The sequence below is a fragment of the Lynx rufus genome, unplaced genomic scaffold (assembly GCF_022079265.1).
Source record: "Lynx rufus isolate CCGP_SWC_20201006 ecotype Redwood Valley unplaced genomic scaffold, mLynRuf1.p SCAF_8, whole genome shotgun sequence".
NCBI classification, from domain to species: Eukaryota; Metazoa; Chordata; class Mammalia; order Carnivora; family Felidae; genus Lynx; species Lynx rufus.
Window position 1 is genome coordinate 91,314,944 of NW_025814896.1, and position 26,430 is coordinate 91,341,373.

Here is a 26,430-nt window from a genome sequence, read left to right on the forward strand (position 1 = left end):
CCAGAGTCCCATGCTCTTGACCACATTCACCTGCTTCTGGGAACAATATTGGACTCCATCCTAGCCTGTGTCTGCATTCACTCTTGGATGCTGGCAGCACCCTCACTTAGCATGCCCAGAAATGCAACTAGCTCTTCTCTTGGTTGCATTAATGGCACCAGTACCCTCTGGCCATTCTGGCTGGGAGCTTTGGACTCATTTCATTGACTTTCCTTTCTGATTGTTACACATTTGTCAACCGGTGTCTGGCTTACTTCAGAGGCCTCCTAGGGTTTCTCTGTTTCCACTCTCTTTCTGGAGCCAGACTGGAACATTTCAGAAGCCTTTTAACACCGCATGCTGAATGCCCCCTGACTCCTTCATATTCTGTATCTTCACTCCCCAAGGACTTGCCTGGCCATTCCTTTGAATGCCACACTCTTCACACTAGGGGCTTTTGCCTTATCATGGCATTTTTATCATCCCACTATGCATCAGAGTTGGTAGTTTTCAGTTCCAGTTCCTTCCTCAGGACAGGGAGAATCCTGGCTGTTCATCTTTGTAGCCACAGTTTCTGGCTACTGATGTACTCAATGAGTGTGAGGATGAGGGAGGGGACCTTCCTGGAGACAGCAGCTCAGCAGGGGCTGTGGGAAGGGGAGGAGGGTGAGAGGCAGATTGGGGGATGGCTAGTTCTGGGCTGAAGGGATGGGTGGATGGGGAGACATTAAGAGAGAAAGGCAGTGGGCTCTTCCTTCGTCAAGACCCAAGGTTGATCCTGAGAAAAGGTGGGGGGGCTGGGGGGCACGGGGGAAAAAGGCAGAGGGTAAGGGTGTTTCCTGTCTTCCAGCAATCAAGGCTTTATGCTCTGTCTGTGGAGAGATAGAGGATTCTTTTTATTAATTGTGGTATAATTAATATTCAAGATACAGGGTTTTTGCCGCTTGGGAATGAGAATCAGTTTTAACCATGGAAGTGAAATGAAGTGTGCATGCCTGCCTTTAGCCATTGGCCAAATTATTTATTTATTTTTTTTTAAATTTTTTTTTTCAACGTTTATTTATTTTTGGGACAGAGAGAGACAGAGCATGAACGGGGGAGGGGCAGAGAGAGAGGGAGACACAGAATCGGAAACAGGCTCCAGGCTCTGAGCCATCAGCCCAGAGCCCGACGCGGGGCTCGAACTCACGGACCGCGAGATCGTGACCTGGCTGAAGTCGGACGCTTAACCGACTGCGCCACCCAGGCGCCCCATTGGCCAAATTATTTAACATGCACAGACTGGTGACATATTTTCACTCCAGTTATGGAATATAGATAGCTCATTCGGGCTTCTTTCTGTGTGAGTGAAGGGTGGCTTTCAACTCTGGACTTAAGAGTGGGAGGAATATCTTGGAAGCAGAAAATTCAGCAGAGCCCCTAAAAGTCAAGATAGACAAGAGTTTTAATGTTTTCTGAGAACTTATTGTGGGTACCAAGCCCTCTGGCTACTACGTGGGAAACTGAAACTAAGACCCCTTTCACTTGTCTGGTGAGATAAGTTAGTAGTGAAGAGAGGGTGCCTTACCATGGGGTGAGGAGTTAGAGACCTCCAGAGAACCTTAATGGGTATGCCTTGAGCACCTGCTATGTGCCACTAATCTTCAGATAAGGGGTTAAAATACCAGGAGTTCAGTACTGATCACAACCTTACTGAGATTAGTTTTGGCTGAGTTAACTGACATTGACAGGTACAGTTTTGCGTTTGTTCAGCTTGTATGTACTACTTAGCATCCTAATACTGTCTCATCCCTGCTCAGGAGCAGTTGATGGTGGTAGGAATATTTTGTAACTTTTGCTAATCATCCATTTTTTTTTTTTTTGTATCCCCAAATTTCTATTTCAGAGAGCTCCGGGAAGCACTTTTCTTTACCATTGAACTAATTAAAATTCCCTTTGAGGCTCCTCAGATAAAGCCAACTTTTTTTTTTTTTAACATCACTTTTCAAAGTTGAACTTTTCCAGCACTGTGAGGAGGGTGAGGGCAGTTAGGGGCCCTTTTCCAAGGGGAATCAAAACAACACAAACTGCAACAGTTTTCTCAAAATCTGGCAGCCAGAGTAAGGAGATCTGATGTACTAAAAGACCTCAGGAACCCCAGAAAACTGGCTTCCTTTGTTCAGATACTTCTTTAAAAGACGACTCTAGATAATGGGTTCCTCATTATCATTGTTGAGTTTTGCAGTCAGCAAGTTTGGTTTGTTTTCCAACACTGTGTGTTGTCTGTCTTTTCCTTTCCAAAGCAGTGGGGGGCTGGGGGTTGAACAGATCAGATCCCAGAGTTCATTGGCTGAGTCTTAATATCGCACACCACAGATCACAGGCTATGCTTTCTTGTACTGGAGTGGTTGTTTCTGCTTGCTTCTCAAGCAGGTCTTTCAACTGAAGTGCTGTTGGCATTTTGGGCCATGCAGTCTTTTGTGAGGGGTGATCCCAATCTATAGTAAAGAGCAAGGATTCCCACTGTACCCAAGTTGACAGTGGCAAAGCCTGTGTTTTATTTGTTTCTTTGTTTGGTTTTGTTTTTGTTACTACTTCTTTTGAACCATAGTTTTCAACTATTGGTGATTTTGCCCTCCAGTGGACTTTGGTAATGTTTGGAGACATTTTTGTCTGTCACAGGTTAGGTAGGTGAGGATACGTTATTGCATCTAGTAGGTAGAAGCAAGGGAGGTGCTCAATCCTACAACACACAGGACAGTCCCCTTGCAACAAATACTTTTTTGGCCCCAGATATCTGTAGGTTGAGAAGCTGTGTTAGAAGAGCATAGTTCATCCCCTCCTTCAGTTTTATAGCGCATTGTTCATAGTCATAGAGCTACTTAATAGCATCTGTAACTAGGACCTTGGCTGTCAGCTCTCAGGGTGCCAGGACATGGGACAGTCATGGTAGGAAGTGGTCTTTTACAAAAGTTGAATTTGAGGTGAAGTCTGCAGACCATGGCAGTCAGCAGATGTCCATGACCCCTGGATAATGGGTAGGTTACCTGGGTTACTGTTTTTCTGTATTTAACCAGAAGAATGTGGGCAATGTAAGCACTCCAGGAAGCCCATGGGAGAGAAGTCTGCTCAGTTATCCACAAGAGAATCTCACCCTGGTTGTTGCTGGGATTTTCATGGAGGCCAGGCATCCATCAGTCTTCTGAACAAAGCAGGCGGATGAGCTGACAGAACATGAGTAAAGGAGCTACTATAGATGGGGGCAGAAGAGAGAGGCCAGTGATACCCACCAAGGGCCAGTCCAGCAGTCATATTGGGAGAAGCTGTGTGGTGAGTGATAGAGCCAGTCTCCTAGGGTTGAGTTCTGGCTTATGTAACCAGCTTTGTGAACTTGGGCCAGTTAATTTAACCTTTGTAGGGCACTGTTTCTTCCTCTTGTAAAATGGAGAGTTTTGGAATTAATGCCTTAATAGGGTTATTGTAGGGATTAAAGAGAGTTCATATATAGGAAGCTCTTGGAGCTGTGCCTGACACATAGTCAGTTCTTCATGTTTTAAATATTAGTACATAGAGAACTACAAGCATATAGTACCACACTCTTAGATATCCTACTGTGCTGTCATCTGGGCAGGAGCAAAAGAGGCCCTTTTTCTTTTTTCCCCGAGGGCTTTTAGGGCATATGGATTCTGGAACATTGGTGCTTTCTGTCAGATGTCGGGTTGGAGTAGAAGATAGGGAGGGCAGAAGGATAGGAAGTCCCTAAATATGAGGACTAAGGAAGCATCCTCACCTGCCCTCTCTGCCATCTAAAACTGTGTCTTTCCTGGGCATAGGAGAACCATCCTTAAGTTCTTTGTCTAACTTGCTTTCCTCTGGGAAGTAGCATCTCCACTGGAGGGTCTCGGGGATGCCATGGCCACTGGTGTACCACAGCTTGAAGCATCCTCCGTGGAAGGCATGACTGATCACAACATCAGTTCCACCCTTTTCACTGTAGAAACCTAGTCCCCTCCTCTTTAGTCCCTCCCCCAAAGGGCAGAGGCTCCCAGGGCAGTTGCTGAGACCACTTATGCTGCAGTTGGCCAATGAGATGCTTGTTTACCCTTCCTTACATCTGCCCCAGACTGTGACTTCCCACTGGGAAGCCGCTTGGGGTGGGGGGATGCCCTGGGCTGTTGAGTCATGGTAGGTTTTGGTCCCACTGATCCCTGGAGTTTCACTGAAAGGAACCATCAATCTCATGTTATTTTGGCACATCGGGTAGAGGATCTGTGGCCATCTTGGGTCTCAGCAGAGAGCTCTTTGCCCCTCATATACAGACTCTGGACTGTCTAGTGTGGCCCTTCCTGACACTTGGGTACCCAGGGCCCTTTCTTGACAAAGCCCAAGGCAACCTTCTTTGTGGAACCCACACTTGCCTTCCCCGATCCCTGTATAGGCTTTGTCTTGTCCAAACCCAGTTGGGAGTCTTGGCTTTGTTGCCCTGAAATGCTGCTCTCTTTTAAGGGTGGCCATGCTTTTTGCACTTTTGTCTATGGGTCTCTAAGCATTTCCTTGATGTTCCTTCCTAGGAGTGACCTTGGTTAAAACTTACCTTGGAGTTAACCAAGAGAGTGAGTCAGGGCTGAGACCTTGGCCCTTGGTGCCCACCCATCCAGCCTTCCTGCCTCTTCTCACCTTAGCTCAGTGACTCCACCCTGGAGGTGGTTCATGTGCTTCAAAGGCCTTATTCCCAGACTCTTCCTTCTGGCATCTCATATTGTCTGATAGAGGAGTTAAGCCAGATAAGCCATCAGGGTTAAATGAGGGCATGTGAAGCTACACTTTTCCTTTTTCCCATTTGAGAGACTTCCTCCTCCTGCTTCCTCCCAAATTTTCCTGTCTCAACCCCTTCCAGGGAAGCTTTCTAGCCACGTCTCATCAGTTCCTCCATCAATACCTAAAGCTCTTAAAATAACAAACATTTCTAAGTGCTGGGCTTTGTCTATGCACTCACACTCAGGCCATCCTGAAGCAGCCCTCTCAGGTAGACATTATTATTACTTATTGTTCAGATAAAGACAGTAGGGTACAGAAAGGGACAGCACCTTCCTTGTTCAAGGGCCAGCCAGAATTCAAACCCAGGCAGCCTGACCCCAGAACCCAGACCCTTAAGCCCAGCCTGGGGCTGCCTGGAACAACTGGAGATGGCCACTTGTGTTTCAGTTTCATGGGGCTGTGAGTCAGGTGTCATTTGGGACCTTTGGATCATCTAGTTCCAGTTCTTCATTTTATAGATGAGGAAACCAGGTGCTGTGTACCGAGTGACCAGCCCAAGTTTATATAGGACAAGCCCCAGAGCAAGAACCCAGTTTCTTGGTCCCTGTTTCCCTTTTGGCACCAGTTGTGCAGCATGAGCTCTTCCCATCAGTCAGGCGTGGGCTCCTCAAGAACAGAGGCAGGATTTGCCTTGCGGCCTGTACCTAGAGTAACCCTATAATTTATTGTCCAAACTGGGCCACTTTGGGTAAAAGGGGACACTGTTAATACTTAAGCTGCTACCTCAGTGTAAACTGAGCTTGTTCTAGGCTAACGACATATGGTTGCCCTGTCCGTGGTGGCTGTGATTGTGGGGTGGGCGGGCAGACTGGGAAGGTCTGGGGCAGGACATGGTGCGCAGGGACAGATCTACAGGGGCTCAGTGCAGCAGGTGGACACCTGGCAGCAGGCAGGAGTAGGTCGTTTAGACACGAGGCTCAGGGGTAGACTCAGGTCCCTGGCATGGGGCTATCCAGGGAAGGCAGAATCTGACACTTCGGGGACCTGGGGGACTGACCAGGGCAGCCAGGTAGCTGTAGAGGAAGCCATGCTACTGCCAGGGTCATGTGCCGTCAGGGCTCAGGTGAAAAACAGGGTTAGGCTCTGAGCCCCTAGGTGTTCTAGAATGGCTAGCTCTCCCCTTTACCCAGGTTACTCTCCCACTGCTTCGGCACACTGTAGCCCCTTGTATGTGACTGTGACATATGATTTGAACACCTAGTGTATCTCAGTACTGAGATAACTGTTGGCATCACAAGTGTGAAGCTGGGAACCTGTGTGAGTGCCCTTAGTCCTCTGGGACCAGTGAGGGTGGAAAGACACAAGGTATCAAAAGTGTTTTGGCAGCTGGGAATTTGGGGAGACACCATTTGTTCTGCGCCCTGAAGGGCAAGTGGGAGTTTGTTAGACCAGAGGAGGAGAACATTTCTAGGTGTGGGGTCAACATGTATACCTTTGTAACCTTTTTGAGGCACTCCTTAGAATTCTATTGATGTGTGCATGATTTAAGGGATTGTAAATCTGTATTTTATTACGGTGAAAGGAACTGCCTACTATCTGCCCTTACTTTCAGTTTGTAATTACTTGCTGACATATTTGCCTCCTACCAATCGACTGAACCCCTTGCAGGCAAATACTGGGGTCTCCTTTCCCCTGGCGTCCTCTGCCCCTAGCACACTCCATTTAGCACTCAATTAATGTGTGTAAATAACTGTGCCAGGGTCATGTACACCTGGGACATATCATCACCATGCTGCCCAACAGCTGGAACAGAATGTCTGAGGACAGGCAGGTCCCGAGACCCATCCATGTCCCAAATCCCATCTCCTGGACCCCTGACGGGTGCTGTTGCCTGAGGTCTGTCTGGCTGTAACTCCAGGCAGCTGAGGCAAGAACTGGAAGAACAGGAAACCCTGTGACTCACGGAGGTGCAGCAGGATCCCGGAGGAGTGGCCTATAAGCCTCTAGGTCAGCTCCTCACTTAGCCTGACGCCTCAGGCTTGTGAGTGCGTGGTGCGTCAGCTGGAATCTCCCTGAGGTGGCGTGGTGGCCCCAGTGAGGTTCTGCCTTGTCCCATCCTGAAGAAAGTGTTTTGGCAGATCTGTTACTTTTGGTTGGCTGCCTTTCAGACGAAGGAGCCTTAAAGAATCCAGGATCTGCTGTGTCTTTGCCTCCTCAGTTTATCTTTTTTTCTTTTCTTTTCTTTTCTTTTCTTTTCTTTTCTTTTCTTTTCTTTTCTTTTCTTTTCTTTTCTTTTCTTTTTTTATCAGAAACATCTGGCCTTGGCTTGGCAACATTACAGGATAAACTTGCTGCTCTTTGCACAGCCTTGGTCCTCCCAGGAGAAGTTTGTGAAGGCATTATTATTAATGAGGTCACTGACAGTAGTTACCTGGGTTTCCCAGGATGGGCACACCTGTGCCCTAGGTTAGGGCACTCAGCTGACCACTGGATGTTGTGGGGCCTGCCAGGGACTTGGCCTGTGGTTTGGGGAAGCTTCTCCAAGCCTTGGTTTCCTTGTCAAAGATTTGAGGTAACACTGGCAAAGGAATAATGCAAAAATAAATTCTTTTGAAACTAAGTTGCAAGCCTGTGTCAGCATGTAGAGTCACTGGAAGGCTGTGTGTGGCTGCATTTAGATTATGGCTCCCCCCTCTGGTCTGACCTCTTACAGACTTCTTTGATCTTCTTGGGCCCTCTTGACCATGAGTAGGGGGTAGACCAGGGCCTTGACCTTTATTCCTCCTGTATTTTAAAATTATAGTATATAGATGCTGGAGAGGATGTGGAGAAACGGGAACCCTCTTGCACTGTTGGTGGGAATGCAAATTGGTGCAGCCGCTCTGGAAAGCAGTGTGGAGGTTCCTCAGAAAATTAAAAATAGACCTACCCTATGACCCAGCAATAGTACTGCTAGGAATTTATCCAAGGGATACAGGAGTACTGATGCATAGGGGCACTTGTACCCCAATGTTTATAGCAGCACTCTCAACAATAGCCAAATTATGGAAAGAGCCTAAATGTCCATCAACTGATGAATGGATAAAGAAATTGTGGTTTATATACACAATGGAATACTACGTGGCAATGAGAAAAAATGAAATATGGCCTTTTGTAGCAACGTGGATGGAACTGGAGAGTGTGATGCTAAGTGAAATAAGCCATACAGAGAAAAACAGATACCATATGGTTTCACTCTTATGTGGATCCTGAGAAACTTAACAGAAACCCATGGGGGAGGGGAAGGAAAAAAAAAAAAAAGAGGTTAGAGTGGGAGAGAGCCAAAGCATAAGAGACTCTTAAAAACTGAGAACAAACTGAGGGTTGATGGGGGGTGGGAGGGAGGGTGGGTGATGGGTATTGAGGAGGGCACCTTTTGGGATGAGCACTGGGTGTTGTATGGAAACCAATTTGACAATAAATTTCATATATTAAAAATAAAATAAAATAAAGTTTCTTAGAAAAAAAAATAAAATTATAGTATAATATACACAAGAAACTGAAAACACCAGGTAACCACCACCCAGATACAGTAACCGATCATTACCAGCACTAAGTGTAATCACTGTCCTACCTTCTGTCAGCATAGATCTGTTTCTGTACTTCATATAAATGGACTCATAAGGTATGTCCCTTTCAGTGTCTAGCTTCTTTCGCCCAACTTTATTATTTTTTTATTTCTTATTACAAAAAATTTTTTAAATGTTTATTTTTGAGAAAGAGAGAGAGAGAGAGAGAGAGAGAGAGAGAGCTCGAGTTGGGGAAGGGCAGAGAGAGAGAGGGAGACACAGAATCTGAAGCAGGCTCCAGGCTCTGAGCAGTCAGCACAGAGCCTGACACGGGCCCAAACCTGAGAACCGAGAGATGATGACCTAAGCTGAAGTTGGATGCTTAACCGACTGAACCGCCCAGGCACCTCTCTTTCACCCAACCTTATATTGTGAGATTCATCTATGTATGTTGCTATATGTGTGGTAGGTGGTGTTTTTTGTTTTTGATTTTTTAATTTAAATCCAAGTTAGTTAATATATAGTGTGATAATGATGTCAAGAATAGAATTTAGTGATTCATCACTTACGTATAACACCCAGTGGGTAGGTGGTGGTTCTTAACAATTGCTGTATAGTATCCCTTCTCCTCTACCCCCAACCCTGTTTCAACTGTCTGATTTAAAGCAGGTGAGACCAGTCAGAGCCCTTCAAGAGGGTGCAGACTTTCTGAAATTTCTTTTCAGAAACTTGTATATATACAAATATACATGTCATCTGTGTAGATGGCCTGATTATATCTTTGGGACAAGAGCGTGAGTGCTAGGAAAGTTAAAATTCAATCAGTTGGTCTGCTTGGGGTCTGGAAGAGGCTAAAGAGTAGCAGTCAGCTGCTGTCCCTCCAGCACCTCCTGGAGCCTGGGGACAGAATGTCCAGCAGTGCTTCCGGGTGGCCCTGACGTTACATGCTTGTGGAGTTGCTTTCTTATCCAGTTTATTCATTTGAATTCACACTTCTGTTGAAGAGGATGTGTCCTGTAGGGATGGCTGATGAGCATTTGTTTGATCATGTATTATTTATTATTTCTGCTTACTAAAAGGATTAGGTGATCTAGTTCAGCTTTCAGTAAAAGGAATAGACAAGGGTGACTACCAACATGCATGGAACCAGGGACGGTTCACTGGAGTGGAGAGCAGAGCTCTGAGTTTCCCGGCAGTCTGGGCAAAAAGGACAGCTGTCCTTGAAGCAGTTGTTTTCATTTCACTGGCCTGCGGCAGGAAGCAGTGACTCTGGGCAGCCAGACTTTCTCCTGGCACCAAACCCTACAGAAATGTAAATGGTCAGTAAATAACACAGCAACTTTATACAGTGGGGTGACCTTTATGATCCTTCCTTCCCGTGATCCCATGACTAAAAGTGGTAGGTTTAAATCATACTAATATGAAGACATTGTAGTAGGGAGTTAATGTAATACAGTGAGGTGAGTAGTTTTCTGGTCCTAGAATTCATAATGTCTTTCCAAGATCTTGGCCCACACCTTCTGAGCCTTTTCACATAATATCCCTACTCTCCAGGTCAACATCTATCCACTGAAATGTATGTTGGATATATGTTCTGAGCCCAGAACAGTCTCCCCTGCATGCCAGTCTCACTGGCCACTTACTCACACCTGTGACACTTCTGGGGCTGCCTTGCATTGTGCTCCCTTTGTTATCTACTGGGATCCATCCTCCATTCATTTCAGAGACATTCATTTGTTGGGTCTAAAATATGATTTGAGTTCTGTGCTATCTTGTAAAGTCTTAGAGAATAGGAATCTTGAGTTCTTTTAAAAAAATTTTGTTTGTGTGTGTATATATGTAATGTACCATTCAATGGCATTCAGTACATTCACGTTGTCGTACAACCATCATTACTATTCATTTCCAGAATTGATTTCTTCTATTAATTTATTTATTTTTTAAAATTTTTTATTCATTTTTGAGAAAGAGAGAGACAGAACATTAGTTGGGGAGGGGCAGAGAGAGAGGGAGACACAGAATCCAAAGCAAGCTCCAGTCTCTGAGCTGGCAGCACAGACCCTGACGTGGGGCTCGAACTCAGCGAACTGTGAGATCATGACCTGAGCTGAAGTTGGACGCTTAACCGACCAAGCCACCCAGGCGCCCCTGATTTCTTTTAAAATCATGTTCCTGTACACTGTAGTGCTTTGCATGTAACTGGTTTTCATCACAGGCTATATAATGGGAGAAACTGGGGTTGAAGCAATGGCCAGAGTTCTGGGGTTGAATGATATAAATCTTACAGAGACAGATGTTGAAATTTAAGGTTTCTTCCACACTTCCCTTTGAAACCTCTTAAGGTATTCAACTTAGGATTTGTAATACTTTGTATAATCAACTGTCAAAATTAGAATATTGTTGTCTTCTGGATCTGACCAGTTTGGTCAGGACTATTTTCCCACTGGGATCAGACAGGGCGGCTTTAGGATGTAGTCAGTGGCCACCAGCCATTCAGTTGGAATTGGCCTGCAAGATGACATGGGCCCTTGTGGACCAGCAGCAGGATTGTCATTTATTGTTTTTGACAATAGAAGAAGGTGTCTGGGTGATTCAGATCGTAGTCTCAGCTGTGTGACCTTGGTCAAGTCTGCCCCCTTGGCCTCAGTCTTTCCAAGGTCCCTTTCTGGCTTCCACCTGTAGGCCTTTCCTTTCAGGACTTCCCCATGCCTGACCGGGGCTGTGTCTCCTCCACCCAGGACACTGCACACTTTTTGGTGGATCTTTTGTGAGGGTGACCTGCTCTCTCCATTCTCTGCATCATTGCTGTGCCATAATTTCCCCTCCTTTTAGGGCTAGTCTGGAGGAAAATGTGGACACTGAAGGAGACAGGCTTCTCATTTAGGGTGTTACCTCATTTCATAAAGAGTGTGGTATTAATTTCTCTTTAGAACTTCTCCTGCCTCTACTCACAATCCTCTAGAGGAAACAGGGATGTTGGACTGGTGTGTTAGCGGAAGAAACTGACCAAAATTGCCCAATGAGGAAGTTCTAGTCTCAAGATTGCTAAAGAGATGTCATTTAAAACTGCTATCAGGGCGCCTAGGTGGCTCAGTTGGTTAAGCATCTGACTTCAGCTCGGGTCACGATCTTGCAGTTTGTGGGTTCAAGTCCCACGTTGGGCTCTGTGCTGACAGCTTAGAGCCTGGAGCCTGCTAAGGATTCTGTGTCTCCCTCTCTTTCTGCCCCTCCCCTGCCTGTGCTCTGTCTCTCTCTCTCTCTTTCTCTCTCTCAAAAATAAATAGACACTAAAAATTTTTTTAAACTGTTACCACTTTTTCTTTAACACACGTGCTTGCCTCCAGGCACGCAGGTGGCCTTCTAATACTTCAGCCAGGCTTTGCTTTCAGCCTGCCTCTGTTTCCCCAGTTTCTTCTTTCCCTCTTTCTCCCTGCTAGAGTTTTAAAGAGAAGCAGCCCAGTGTGATAGGTCACACATCCACCACAGAAAGAGAAGGAACAGTTTGGGGAAACAGCCTCTCCTTTTGTTAACCCTGAATGTGACTAAGGTAGGGTTAAGAAGTGTCACTGATCTGCTGATGGTGCCACTGGCCAGTGGGGAGTCTAGGAGAAAAAGAGAACGGTTAGATAGAGCTTTAGGTCCATCATAAAGCCATTTATGCCAGTGACTGCTGTGTGGCACATTCATCCCGTTTTACAGGGAGGAAACTGGGTCTCAGAGAGTGACTCATCCAGTGTTACATACCTGTACATATGCTACAGCCAGGATTTGAATGATTTTTCTGATGCCACAGCTTGGCTAGACCATCTCTAACTATGAAATGAGGGTTGGCCTGAGTGATTCTGCTTTGATAGTTTCCAACCACCTGAATGTTTCCAACAAGTATACCGGGTTTAATCTTTCCAATTCCCAGCACCCAGGATCGACACAGGATTATTTCACACTTGGCCTAATGTCTTATTAACTACTGACTTCCAAAGACTGCAGGTAGAAAAATGGTAGAAATGACCTTAGGCAGTGTTGACCGGAATATAGCCCACCATTCTCACATTATTGGCATGGTGGTACCAGCCTAAGGAGAGGGGAAGATGTTTGAACTTCTAAAGGTATCAGTCAGTTTGGTCAGTCTGGAATGAATCTCTGGAATTCTTAATGTTTTTAAAAAGCTCCTCATGTCAGTCATGCTGATGTGTCACCAAGTTTGGGAACTCTTATCCCAAGTGGTAGAATGGAGACTAGACAGAAGTTCTCAGAAAGTAGATTTCTCTCAAATTGAGGAAACATTTTTTAACACCTAGAGCTGACCAATAGTAGCAGCTAACCACCTTAGAGTACTGAGCCTGTCATGCTTGGAAGCATTCAAACCTAGGCCTGATGGTTGCTGGGGTAAGAGAGACAAACCTGACAAACTAGACAAAACAACAACAACAACAACAACAACAACAACAACAACAAAAACCGAGTGATGCCCCAAGGGCATTTTTAAGGGTACTTTTTAGTTGCAGTCCTACTGCCCTGCGTCCATCTGATACCTCTTAAATGACTTTGTCCGTGATTTTGGGCCTGGTGCTCCCTCCCTTTGGCTGCACAGTGGGAGAGGTTGGCAGGATCTTGCAAAGTTGCATTCACTTTCTTCCCAATCTAGGAAAATCGTCTTTGTATGGAAGCTGTTTCTTGTTTCTGGCTCTTAGCTTCCCTCGGCCACCCTTCACCCAACCCAGCGGTGCCAGCCAAGGCTGGGTGAGCCCCGCAGAGTGTTTAGGAAGCTGTAACTTTAGGCGATTAAGCATTCATTCCTACTAAACTCAGGGTGGCCATATCATCGTGCTGTGAAGAAGGGGAAGTTCGGGCCAAGGTGCTCTTGTTGCATTTTTCAGAGCTGTCCCATATCCTTTCTTTGGTCTCATGTGTTAGAGAGGAAATCAAGACCCCAGGGTCATCCAAGAAACCACAGGACAGGTGAAGTAAAGGTGGTGGTCCCAAGTGCCCGGCTTTAGAGTCAGATGCACCTCAGTTTGAATCCTAGCTCTGCCCCTCACCATCAAGTGGCTTGTAAAACAGGGGTGTAGAAGTTTTACAAAAGGGCAATGGCAGTCAAGTCAGTAAAGTCGTAGGATGGTGTCTGGCAGGTAAGAAATATTCGGTACGTGTTTAGCTACTGTAACAATCATCGTCATTGTTTTCGTCTGTCACCGGACACTAAAAGATGACATACTCTTAGGTAAAAGGCAGTGTGACTTGAATTAAGGCTGTTTACTTGTTAGTCTTTGAGGGTTAAGGATGAGAAGTATAGACTGGATTTCCAAGCAGCCTGTCACAGCTGAAGCATCAAAGTTAAATGAACAATGGCGGCTGTAGAACTGTGGCCAGTCCACCTTTGCTCTTTTGTGTACATGACCTCGCCCTCCGAGGTCGTGTCCATGCAGCCTCTTAATAAAGCAGCACAGGCTTTGCTTTCCTGGCTGGCTTCCTTTGTAACACCCAGAGCCATCCCGGGGCGGGGTGGGGAGTAGGGGAGTGGGTCGCAGTGAAGCTTCTGGCACTCTACTTCTCTCTTTGCAAAAGTAGTAATATGGGAGCTCCAGTTTTATCATGAGGCAAACTCATGACAATGTCCAGAGACATGTCTGCTGCCTCTACTGCCCTCTCATCTGCCAGACCATTCCCCTGGGCCATGCTCTTTGCTGTTTGACCTTTGTATCTGCATCAGGGGATGACTGAATAGAAGATGGCCTTTTTAGTGGGCATGGCACTGTAGTGCCATTTGGCCTGTATAGTCTAGTCCCAGCCTGGCCCTTTGCGTCTCTGTGACTGGGCACGTTGCTATCCCTTTCTGGTAGAGTGGAGGTGATAACATTGCCTACCTCACAGGGTTGCTGTGAGGGTTACATGAATTCATGAATGTAAAACCTTGAGAACAGCGTCTGTGCCACGTATGGGTTTATTGTTATTACTCAGGCTGCTCTTGGACATGGCCTGGTGTTGGTCCGTGGTCTGGTGGCCCTGGGTTATGTACATTAGCTTTATCAGCCAGGAGGCAGTGTTCTGGGCCAGCCCAGGTGTCCCCGTATCTGGAGCAGGAGGCCTCTGGGGTGATTAAAGTTGCCCTGGGCCCAGGGTCACCGGGGATTTGCCTCCCACCAACAGGGAGGGGACTTGAATGGTGTAGGGCTGAGGTTGTGCCCTTTTACCTCCTGGAGAGCCTCAAACATTGTGAGGGAGGCCAGGTATCTCAGGAGCACTCTGGCTGTCCAGTGTTATAGGATACCCGGATCAGTGGTGGGGCTGGTGTCCACACAGCCCTGAGAGGCTGAGGCTGATGGTGGGCTCATGGCAAATGACGTGCCAGGGGCCTGAGGTCAGCAAACAGAATGGGCGATTGGGTTCTTCCTGATTTCAACCAATACACTTGGATAGTCTGTGGTGGCTTTTCAATAAATGCTGGCCACAAGCACGTTCAGGGAAATCCTCATTTCTGCAAATTTGAAACCCAGCCTGACAAGCTCAGTTCCTCTCTGTTGGCCGGGGAGGGAGAGAAGTGGCTGACTGCTTTTCTCTACTCCTACTTTGCTCTTGCCCACCCTGTGTAGGCAAGGGTCGTGTCTCAGTGTTGTGTTTTAACACACGGTGGTTGTGGAGCAAGGTGGGCTGACTCACCAGAGACTCTTGGCCTGGCTTGTGGCTATTTTTAGCGTTTTACTCCACACTCTGATCTTTCACCTTTGGGGATTTTATTTATTTTTAATTTTTCACCTTTTGGGATTTTTGAAGAATGATCAAAGATGAGTCTTGAGCAGGATATTTGAAATGATCCAAGGAGGGCCAATCTTTTTGTTCACAGGGGCAGAAAGAGGCCCAAAGGGGAGGATGTGCCCCAGACCCCATAGGGAGTTAGGATACAGCCTGGAATAGAGAAGACGTGAGTAGGGGGACTGTCTCTGCTGAACAGACTGAGTTCTTTTCTCAAAGGATTAAGCACCTTTTGCTGTTCCTCTGGAAATCTTAGGCTGCAAGTTTGGTTAAAAAAGAAATTCTAGACGGCCCAACAAAAAAGGCTGGAAACTGTAACAGGCTATAATGCTAACAAGCATATTTGTCTGGAAACTCTAATTATAAAAATGTGTGCTTCTTTGTCAAAGTTGAGCAAGGGCAGGGGCAGGCGGGTGCTTACTTGTCTCCCACAGGAATAACAGGGGCAGTGGTCATCAGCCAAGCTTTGCCCTTGGGGACCCTGACATTTCAGAGCAGGGAATAGCAGGGTTGCTTGAAGTCTCTCAGTTTGCTGATGATGCTGAGAGGACCGTAACCTTCACCCCTTGAGGGGGCAGCTGGGGCTTGATCTGAGGTCCCTGATTGTGTCTGGTCTACCCTTCCATGGCCAGCAGTGTCACCTGTCCTGGACACTGCTGCTGAGGATAAGGGTATTGAGGAAACTTGTGTGCCTCCTTGGATGGAAGTCTATCAGACCTTTTCCTGATAGGAGAAAACTGGGACCAACCATGGCCAAGGCAGACTAGAACTTCCAAGGAGGAAACTGTGAGAGGGACTCCTAATGCCTCTTTGAGTAGTAAATCAAGTACATGTAGCTTTATGTTGGGAATAAGATCAATGACATAAATAGGGAGAGCTGTCTCTGCCTCTGAGGACAGGAGAGCTTGTGTTGCTATTTATGTAGAGGCTCTATTCTGTGTCAGCCACATGCCAGGGATGCAGGGGTGAACACACAGATGTGGTTCTTCTTGGCCTTGGTGCTTATGGTTTGGACACCAAGAAATTCATATTATGGATGGTGTTGTGAAGGGAAAACTCTGAGTTTTTGGAATAATGGGAGGCCTGACTGTTTCATTAGAAGGATGGGAAGCCTCCATGGAGAGAGGTCTGGAGGGGGCTGAAGAAATGGGATGGAACAAAGAGCTGTGAGGGCCCCTGTGCATGGGTTCCGAGGCAGGGAAGGACTGAACCAAGGGTAGGGTTTGCACAAGGAGTGCAGAGACATGCAGTGAGCTTAGGAGGTGGCGAGAGGCCAGATCATGTGGGGCCTTGGAAGGATTTCAGGTTTGGTTCTCATCGGAAGCCACTGGAAGGTTTAAGCAGGGGAATGGTTAGAGTCTGGCTAGGGGTAGAAATTAGATGAAAGAGGTAAAGGCAGAATTGGGGATTGTGTAAGTGAGGCAAGAGGAGCCGGCTGCTCGGCTTAGGGTGGGGAATAATAGGATTGCCATGACTGGCCTTGAGGTGTGTGGGGGTCAGTAAAGAACCCCAGCTCACAGGATATTGTCACAGACCTTTAAACTCAGCCTTTTTGGAAAGAACTCTTCCTCTTCCCCAGTGTGCCTTTCCCCTCAACTTCACCACTCTCCAGAAATAAAGTTAAACTTATTTTTTTCATTTGAGAAATTTAAATTTAGTATTTTTTTTAACAGTCTTGTCAAATAGATTCCAAGTAAATGGTCTTTAATAATAATTTTCTGTATATAATAGACTTTATTCTTTCGAAGGACTGAGTGATGTTCTACCACATAGATCTCTGTACCAACTGATTTAAACTACAGGTCTGTACTCTTGTTTCCCCCTTTGCAGGTCGACCAGTATCTCTACCACATGCGTCTTTCTGATGAGAACCTTCTGGAGATCTCTCAGCGGTTCCGCAAGGAGATGGAGAAAGGGCTTGGAGCCACCACCCACCCCACTGCTTCAGTGAAAATGCTGCCCACCTTTGTGAGGTCTACTCCAGATGGGACAGGTACTGCCCTGGGGTAGGGGGTGTTGGCTCTGGGTGGCCCATTGCTTGGGGAAGATTTGGGTGGCCTGGCTCAGGGTCCCAAAGAGCGATGTATCAGTGAAGGTTCTTTGGTTTCACGCATCAGAAACCAGCCCTGGCTAGGTTAAGCATACAGGAAATTTAGTGAAGTCTGTAGGGTGGGGTAGAGAGGAAAATGGGGCAAGCAGGCAACCATTTGTTTCCTGTCCATGTGCTGAACAGGCTGATTGGCACACTCTGTCCTCAGGGTGATGGAGGACAAACACATTTAGGGGGGTCACAGCCATGGGCCAGGGAAGTCACTCTACGTGGCACATTCCACAGCCTTGCTGGAGAAACAGTACAGTACAGGTTGTCCTAGATTGTTTCTTGAACTCTGTGAGAAAAGAATACTTGAGGTCCACATACACTTGGGACAACACGAAGAGCCACGGTGCAGCTTAAGGTATTAAGGGCTCTGAAGGTGTGCGTATGACCCCGCCAGGCTTTGTTTAATCCCCTTATTTGGATATAGACCCTAGCTTTCATGATGCAGCATCCAGGAAACCAGAGTAAAAGATCATGGTGAAGGTAGAAGTTGGAAGGTAGGTTGGGCTAGATCACAGAAAGCCTTGCGTGCACACCTGAAACCGTGAGTCTTTCTTCAGTGAGCACTAGGGAGTAACCAAGTTCTCACGGGGTGTGGGCAGAACGGCAGCAGCAGCAGTGGATGATGGGCAGCTGGTAGAGACAGAGTGTGGCCCTGGTGGGATGTGCTGGGCAGACACAGAGGACTCGGAGGTGATGCTGGGATGTCGAACCCTGCTGTCTAGGGGCGGCAACATCCTCAGAGAGGGGACGCAACTTAGTTGTGTCAGCACATTCACACAGCTTGTTTCACTTACTGCTCACAGTATCCGTTCATTTTAGGGATGAGGTACCTGTGGGGGCCGCGAGGGGTGAGCAGTGTAGGATAACTACCCACATGTGGAGGGTTGGGAGAAAGAGCCCCAGGGGCAGCTGCCAGGGCAGTGGAGGAACCAGCAAGCACAGATTCCCGAGAGCCTGAGGGAGGAGAGGCTTATCCATGCACCACATGCCTTCAGATTTTCTATCCCATGTGGGCCCTTGAGGCTAACCTGCCTGAGAGCCTCTGGGGGCCTGGTTTGTCTGACAAGACTTTGTACCTTCCTACGATTTGTAAAACAAGTATGTTTGCCCTGGGACTCAGCCTGGACCCGGCACCGAGGGTGTGACCTTGTTCAGGGTTGTTCTGAGTATATGTCTCAGCCCTTCCATGAGTTCCTTGAGGTGAGTGGCCTCCTCCAGTTCTTGGGTATCCCTCGTATACCCTCCAGATTGTCAGTGTTTACTGTACCTGCCACTCCCTCTGACCTGCAGCCACACCCGCTTCTATTGTTTTATTTGACATTCTGATAAATTTACTAGCTCCTTCAGGCCAGGGACATTGTTTTATTTCAGATACCACCACAAGGCAAGTACCCTGAATATTTACTAAATTTTTGTGGGCTAAGAGCTTTTCTGAGCACCTATATGCAGTAACTCATTTACTTTTGATAAAACCCTATAAGGTAAGTCCAAATTTTGTCTACTTTTTTTTTTTTTTTTTTTTTTTTTAAGAGGAGGAATTTGATGCTTGGATGGTCAAATAACTTGCCTAAGGTCACACAGCTAATGAGAGGCTGAGTCAGGATTCAAACTCATATATGCCAAAGGTCAGGCATCAAGACTGCACCCAGCCCATTGTGTGTGTGCGTGCACGCGTGAGCCTGTGCACTCAGCACCAGAGAACACAAGCGCAGCTGAAATTGTTTGAAATGTGGTTGGGGCTGGATGTCTGGCTTAAGTATAAGTAGGTGAATAAATTTGCTGAGGAGAACTAGGTTTGAGACCGGCGTTTAAAATTCTCACTGCTTTCCTGAGCTTGGAGGCCTGGACACCTCCCTCTGCCTCAGAGTTTGCATCGATTACTGTGCTATGTGGTCACTGACTCTTCTTCCCTGACCTCAGGCTGGAGTCCTGGGAGTCCCGTCTGCGTGCCAGGCCGAAGCAGCAAGCATGTACTTAGCCTCCGTGAACGTGAGGTGCCTGGACTGAGGATAAGAGTCAGAGGCTGACTCTCGCAGCCTTCTGGAGCAGAAGGATCTAGGGCAAGATCCTTTTTGCCTGACCTCCTTTCCACACGGAAATGGAGATTTTACGTGACTTTTGTGATACACAGAGTGCCTCTTGATAATGTCAAACTCTACAGGGTAAATGGGGATGACGTGTATTGGAATGTTTTATTCACTTAAGCAGAAGCAAGTTCCGCCTAAGAGTGCTATAGACCAGACTGTAGGAACCCCAGCCCTCAGCCCCTTCGTTTCTCACTTGCTGGGGTCCTTGGGCCAGCTCCTCACCTTGGCTCTCCAGGACTCGGCTTTTTCTCCTTTGTAAAATTAAGTGGTGGAGCTGGCAGTCCCAATCTGTTCTACATTTGTACTAGAACCAGTGTGCTAGTTATCGATGCGCAAAAAAAGTTCTCTGAAATACTGTGATTGGGGAAAACCCCTTAGTGTCCATCAGTTGGGCTCTGGTCACTTCATGCAGAAAATAGTCCTTTGCACCCATTATAAAGCATGAGATAGACTTACCTATATTCATACTCTGTAAACTCACATATATTTATGTGTGTGTGTACAGGTACATAAAGTCCCAAGGACGCACACTGAACTATTAATAGTAGTTTTCCTGGTACACGAGGTTGGCAATAACTAGTCAAGTTGAAGGTATGTGTATTTGATAACTCAGTAATACTATGTCCAACTATATTGTCACTTGAACAGACTTCCATATGAACCCAAGGAGGCATGTTCAAGAATGTTCCTAATACTGTTGCTTATAATGACAGCATATTGGAAACAGTTTATGGAATATCCCTGTGGATGGAATAACTATGTGGCATGTTACATAAATGAGCATGTATTAATACAGATACTTCTAAAAAACGGTGAGTGAAATATTGGGGAAGGACACATACCTCCTCCTAGTTGGATGTAACTTTAAAAAAATCCCTCAATGTCGTGCATTGCTTATGGACAGACACACATCATGAAATTATTAGGCTGTAATAAGGAATATATACACAAGATGAATGATAGGGGTTGCTTTTGGAAATCAAGAAAGGAAAATGAAATTGGGGAGGGGAACATGAGAGAATGCAATTTAAAATGGTCAACATCAAGGTTTTATGCTTTGTTAGTGCTGGCTCAGAGTTATGGAATGTGGCATTAAGGACTGACTTCTTCAGTAGGTAAAGCCTATCAAAAATGAAATTTTTGGGGGTGCCTGGGTGGCTCAGTTGGTTAAGCGTCGACTTCAGCTCACATGATCTCATGGTTCGTGAGTTTGAGCCCCATGTCAGGCTCTGTGCTGACAGCTCAGAGCCTGGAGCCTGCTTCAGATTCTGTGTCTTCCTCTATGTCTGCCTCTCCCCCGCTCATGCTTTCTCTTTCTCTCTCTTAGAAATAAATAAACATTAAAAAAATATTTAAACAATGAAATTTCTGCTTTGTTATTGGCACCCCAGTGAAGGGCTGAGAGGGGAGACCTTGGGGTCAGTTGTTTATAGGGATCTCTGCCTCTCCCCTAGATTGGTCACACAGCCCATGGGGCCTTGCTGCTGTGTTTGCTTCCTGGCCCAGGACGCAGCCTGGGTTCTGTTGCTGCTACTGGTGGTTATGTGTCTCTCCCACAGAAGGCTAGGGGCTTTACTCAAGTGATGACTTTTCCACAATGTCCTTCCACAGCCTGTTCCTTGCCAGTATTATCTTTTGAATCTGGGTGATTAAACCTGGGATCTAAATCTCTGATCTAGAAGGACCTAATCTTTAAGTCAGTGGCTGTCTAACTTTTCTGGACTACAGGCTCATACCAAGAAACACATATGTATAATTATTTATGTACAGCTGGAACAAGTTTCAGGGGCGAATGTCTATTGTTAAGTGTGATGTAGTCAGATACATTGCAGTCCATTCTTTAAAAAAAGCTGCTAGTCAGGAGCTGCTGAGTTTTTTCCAGCTTGCAGTTTGAAAGCTACTGCCTTAAAGGCTCCTCACCCAGTCTTGTCCTAGACTGGCATTTGTAAAATTGACTACTTGGTGGGGAGGGAGGTGGTTTCAGGGCAGTGTGTCATGAGGGGTGAGGATAGAATTCTAGTTTAAATGGGGTTGAATTCAAGCTGTGTGCTTTAGAGCGGCTTAGAACGGGTTAGAGCAGTGTGTGCCCTGGTCCTCCATTTTCTCACTTGTAAAAAGAACCATCAGGGGGTTGGTGATCCATGAATTAAGGGGGAATTGGATATGTGACCGTCTCATGTTCTGTAAACACGATTCTGTGTGGCCACAACCCACCTCTGTAAGGCATGGCCAGCACCAAGTTCACTGAGAGAGGTCCCTGCATTCTGGAGCGAGGACCAGGTTCCAACTCTTGTTTGTATGGGCCCGAGCTGTCTAATGGTAGTGAAACTCATGGTAGAAAGTGTGGGAGAGACTTCAGGAAGTTTCAGGCCATCCATTTATGATGGAGGCCTCCATTAACACTGAAGAAAAATGAACCTCCAAGTCATGGTTTGAATTCTGTGTGAGAAGGAAGGGAATGCCGTGGCCAATGAGCCCGTGGGGACTGATACTAAAACATCTACACTTCATAGATTGTGTGGACCATGCAATGCAAAGAAACATAGTTGGCAGAGATAAAGATAAAATATATGTAGATGGGCCAAGAATATCTTATTCACATGACTGTCAGGGTATATAAAAAAAATTCTCTCTCTTCCTCTGCCTCTCCTTCCCCCTCCCCACCCCCACCTCCCATAAATAGTTGAAAGATTTCTATAACAGACATCTATATACGGACTATCTAGATTCTTCTATGTTGGTATTTTACTAGATTTGCCTTACCAAACTCCTCAGTCCTAACCCATCAGTCCCTCTTGTTTTATTTGATGCATTTGCAAAGTAAATGACAGAAATCAGTTTATTTTCAACCCTAAAACTTCAATATGCACATTACTAACTAGATTTCAATATTTGTTGTTTTTAATGTAAAATTTACATACAATGAAATGACAAATTGTAAGTATCATCTGATGAGTTGACAAATACATAATACTTGTAATACAGTGTATATATCTAATACAACCTCCACTGAGATAGTGGATATTACCATCAGCCCAGAAAGTTCCCTCATGTTCCTTCCCAGGCAATCCCTGTCCTTGACCCCAGAAGCAATAACGTTAAAATTTTCCATGTGTATTAGTTTTGCCTGTTGTACAACTTTCCATAAATATAGCCATTCGGTATTTACTCTTTGTGCAAGGCTTCATTTATCCATTATAATGTCGGCTTTATCCATGTTGTGTAAATCAGTATTTCATTCCTTTTGGTTGCTGATTTCATGGTATGATTGGAATCCTATATGACATGCATACTGATGGACACCTGGGCTGTTTCCAGGTTTCGCCTATTAGAACTAAAGCAGCTGTGGACATTTTTGCACGAGCCTCTTTGTGGACTCACGTTTTCATTTTCTTAGGTCAAAAACTAGCAGTGGGATTTCTGGGTCGTAAAGTTTGGTGTATATTTAAGAAACTGCAAGACCTTCCCCAAAGTGGTTGAACCCCATTCCATTTTATATTTTACACTCCTACCAACAATGTGAGAGTTCTGCTTTTCCCTTATCCTTACCAATATTTGTTTTCTATACCCTTCCCCTCCCTTCTTTTGTGTTTTGCAGTACAGCATTGAATAAAGAAAGCATTCATTTGTATCTGCCAGGGACCCCATCATCTGTGACCTCTCTGGAGGCAGCCCTAACCTAAACTACGGCTGTGCTTGTGTTGTGGTGCGGCCCCACCCGCAGTCCTGTCGGGGGGCCTACTGCATACATCACAGGGATGTGGCTTTCAGAGGACAGTTGCATCTTAAGAGTTAACGTAAGAATAATTGATACCATTTAATGAGTATCCACAATGTCTGTGATAGGCTATTCACATAAATAATCAGTTTTATTCTCCATGCAAACTCTGTCAGAGAGACATTCCAATTTAAAAATAAGGCAATTGAGGCTAAAAGAAGGTTGGTGATTGCCAAGGTCACACATGGCCAGTGAATGGCAGAGGTGAAGAGTTTGGGTTTAAAGATTTAAGCAGATGTAGTCCTCACTCCATGCCCATTAGGTTCATAATTTACATCAGCTCATGTTGCTGAACAAAAGTTCCTAGAGCAAATTGGACTAGCATCTTTGTAAATACATCATAAATACGGGTTGGCTTTGTACCGTCAAAATAAGAAGCTCAAGTACAACCCACACGAGAATCTACGAATTTTTCAGATGCAAGTCCCAATTTAGAAATAAAATATCTTTGTAGTGTTTTTATCACCCTCTTGTTAGGCAAGATTGTTTAGATATAAAAATGCCTTGTAAGGCAGAGTGAGTTGAAGGCTTTGCTGTATTGATCATCTGATAATTCCCCACTTCCCTAAATTGTTAATTATTTTCACAGGTGACTACATCTTTACTATCTAGCCAGATTGAACTCCTTGGAGAGTAGGGTATGATGATGATGATGATGATGATGATGATGATGATGGTGATGGTGATATTACAACTGTAGGCTTATTAAATGCCAGCTACTGTGCTGAGCACTGTATTTGAGCAATCCCATTAATTCTGACAGTGACCCAGTGGGAGGCACTATGAACCCCATTATATGGAAAAAGAAACCAGATTTGTTTGATTAGCCAACTTGCCCAAAGTCACATAGGGAACAAATGGAAGGGTTTGATTTTAAGCCAGCCAGCTGTGTGCCAATGCTTGGGTACTTAGGCACATCCCAAGCAGTGCATTTTATGCTTATCTGCCACCTTCACCCTCCACCCCCTGCTAGCACAGTGCATTCATTCTCCTAGTAACTCAGGTCTACCTCTTCAGTTTGGCTCCAAAGAGTCCCCACCGAGTCTGGTCCTCTGTGAGGCAGCACTATGCTGAGCTGCCTTGCGCCCTGCCTCTGAAGAGTGAAAATCGTCCTTGGAGAGGTAAGGCTTACACAGATGAAATGATTATAGAATGATACTCAGTCATGTAATGCAAGCACATGATATGATAAAAACTAGGCTGCTGATAGGTTGCACAGAGGCTGTTAAAACCTGAAAGGAGTCCTTATCTTGGTTGCTCAGCATTATATCAACAGGCGTGCAGTGGAGTCAGATCAACCAGCACACAACACAAGTTAGTGGATTTTTATGGTGCCTGGAATAAGCCAAAGATTGTATTGATAAGAGGCCTTCATATAATATAGTAGCTAGAGTTTATTAAACATTTACATGTGGCCGGCATTGTGCCAAACACCTCACACGTTCATTGCATTGGATCTTGGCCCAAAACTGTGTGTGTGTGTGTGTGTGTGTGTGTGTGTGTGCGCGCACGTGCACACCCTGTGCCTTGGGGAGTGGAGAGGTGGTGCTGGCTAGAGAGAAGGTTATTGCTATTCCATTTTAACAGATGATGAAACTCGAGTGTCAGGTTTCTAATAATTTACTTGAAATTGTATGACTAATATACGTTAAAACCGGATTTGAACCCCTGGTCTGCCTGCCTGAAAATCTTAACACACTCAGAGCCTACAAAGTATTGAAACATATTTTAATCCTTTGAAGGGTGGTTTCACATCTATGGAGTGAATGCAACACTTCTGTGACTGGAACATATTTCGAGCTTAAGAAACGTTTCCTGAGTATCAAAACACCAGGATGGTGCTTTCCGGTGGTGTTCTGGGAGGTTTGGGGGGCACCTAATGTGTTTATGTCCTCCAGCCCCTTTCCTTCAATTGGTGCAGCTCTGTTTTTCTCCAGTTTTACATTTTGGCATTTGGCATCTTATTGCTTAAATGATTAGAAGACCAATGGCGTAGAAGATCAGATTACCCCATTCCTTGATTGCTGTAGACCCAGCATTGACTGTGTCATTTGATACCTTTAATAACATGGAGTTACTTTATTTCTGAGCTATTGAGTGGGGTCCAGCATTGTATGGTAATGGGGTAGCAGGGATCTTGGGGCTTAAAAAAAGGCTGCCAGATGTGGTAGTGGCTGTGGTGGTTCCAGGTACATGGGAAATAACATGCCTCAAAACCTGTGTCTGCCAAAGATAGTTTTGCTGGATTACCTATCCAGGACCTGGGTTGGAGACCATGCCATACATTCTTAGAGCAGTCTATTGCAGTATGCTAGCAGGCCCTTGAAAACTAAAGAATAAACAGGATCTCCAACCCAGGGCTACTCCATGGAAGAAGATTGAATGTTCAGTGCAGTCATCTGGGGCCCCTGGAGGTGTTCTTGCTATGGCAGGGCAGGCAGGAGCTACTCCCTTTTGGGGCATTGAATTATGAAAGGGCCATTTCAGGGACTGGATGTGAAAGTGTGGATATGTGTCTTTGACCTACCTCATGGTTCAAGGCTGCATGTGTCTGGCATTAGATGACAAGAAGGGATGACCTTATGGTTGGATATAACATGGCCCTGGGGTGACCAGCCATCCTGGTGTGCCTGGCACGCTCCCAGTTTTAGCACTGAAAGTCCCATGTCAATCTTGAGCAAACAGAGGTGGTTGACTATTGTACATAGTCCTGGAAACCAGGGCTTCATCATTGCTTGGCCCAAGAGTCTTGTGGCATCCTCCTCACCAGCTCTGGTTCTAGACCCGTCGTCCACAGTGCTACTGAAGACCTCTTGAAAACAAAGCCAACCCTGTGCTTAAAATCCGGCGTTCTTGGCATTGGCATTTGCTACATATATGTAGCCATGCTGTAGGATCCCTACGTTGCAACCACTCCTGATGTGCCATTCCCTGAACACACCATCAACCTCCGCACCCTTATGTATGTCCCCCTTTCCATGTCTGGCAACTTCATCCCATCCTCTCAGACCTGGCTGTCTTGTGTTGCTTCCCAAGAAGCCGTCCTTGTCCAAGCAACCAATCATTCCTTCTTATTGGTGCTCCTACCATGTACTAGCCACAGTGCATCTAACTACTTCCTTTCTCCCCGTCCGGTCAGGTACTGGGTTGCACACAGCACCAGGTAGCCGAGAAGCGGTGAGTGTTGTGTTCAGTGCCCAGTGTTGAAATAGCTGGTTGCAGACTGGGAGGCACTTTGTTGGCAGGGCCTAGAATAGATTTTCAGTGTTTGACTCTCAACATAGTGATTTTTAAAATGTTGGTTTTAGTAGTGGACCCCATTCCCAACCTTAAACAAAATGAAATCTTATGTAGAACCCCATATCTAAGACAGTGAAAGTAGAGGAAAGAGATGTAATTGGAAGTGAGGAGGTGGGGGGTGAGGTTGTACCTTGATTGGCCTTCCTTGAC

General features: G+C 45.8%; 1 protein-coding gene across 1 annotated transcript in view; it reads left to right on the forward strand.

The window, feature by feature from the left end:
- Positions 1-26,430, forward strand: part of HK2 (hexokinase 2) — a 62,685-nt gene that overhangs the window by 3,335 nt on the left and 32,920 nt on the right. Inside the window, exon 2 of the mRNA XM_047068398.1 lies at positions 16,845-17,007. Within this exon, the coding sequence (XP_046924354.1) occupies positions 16,845-17,007 (163 nt within the window). The remainder of the gene's footprint in view (positions 1-16,844; positions 17,008-26,430) is intronic.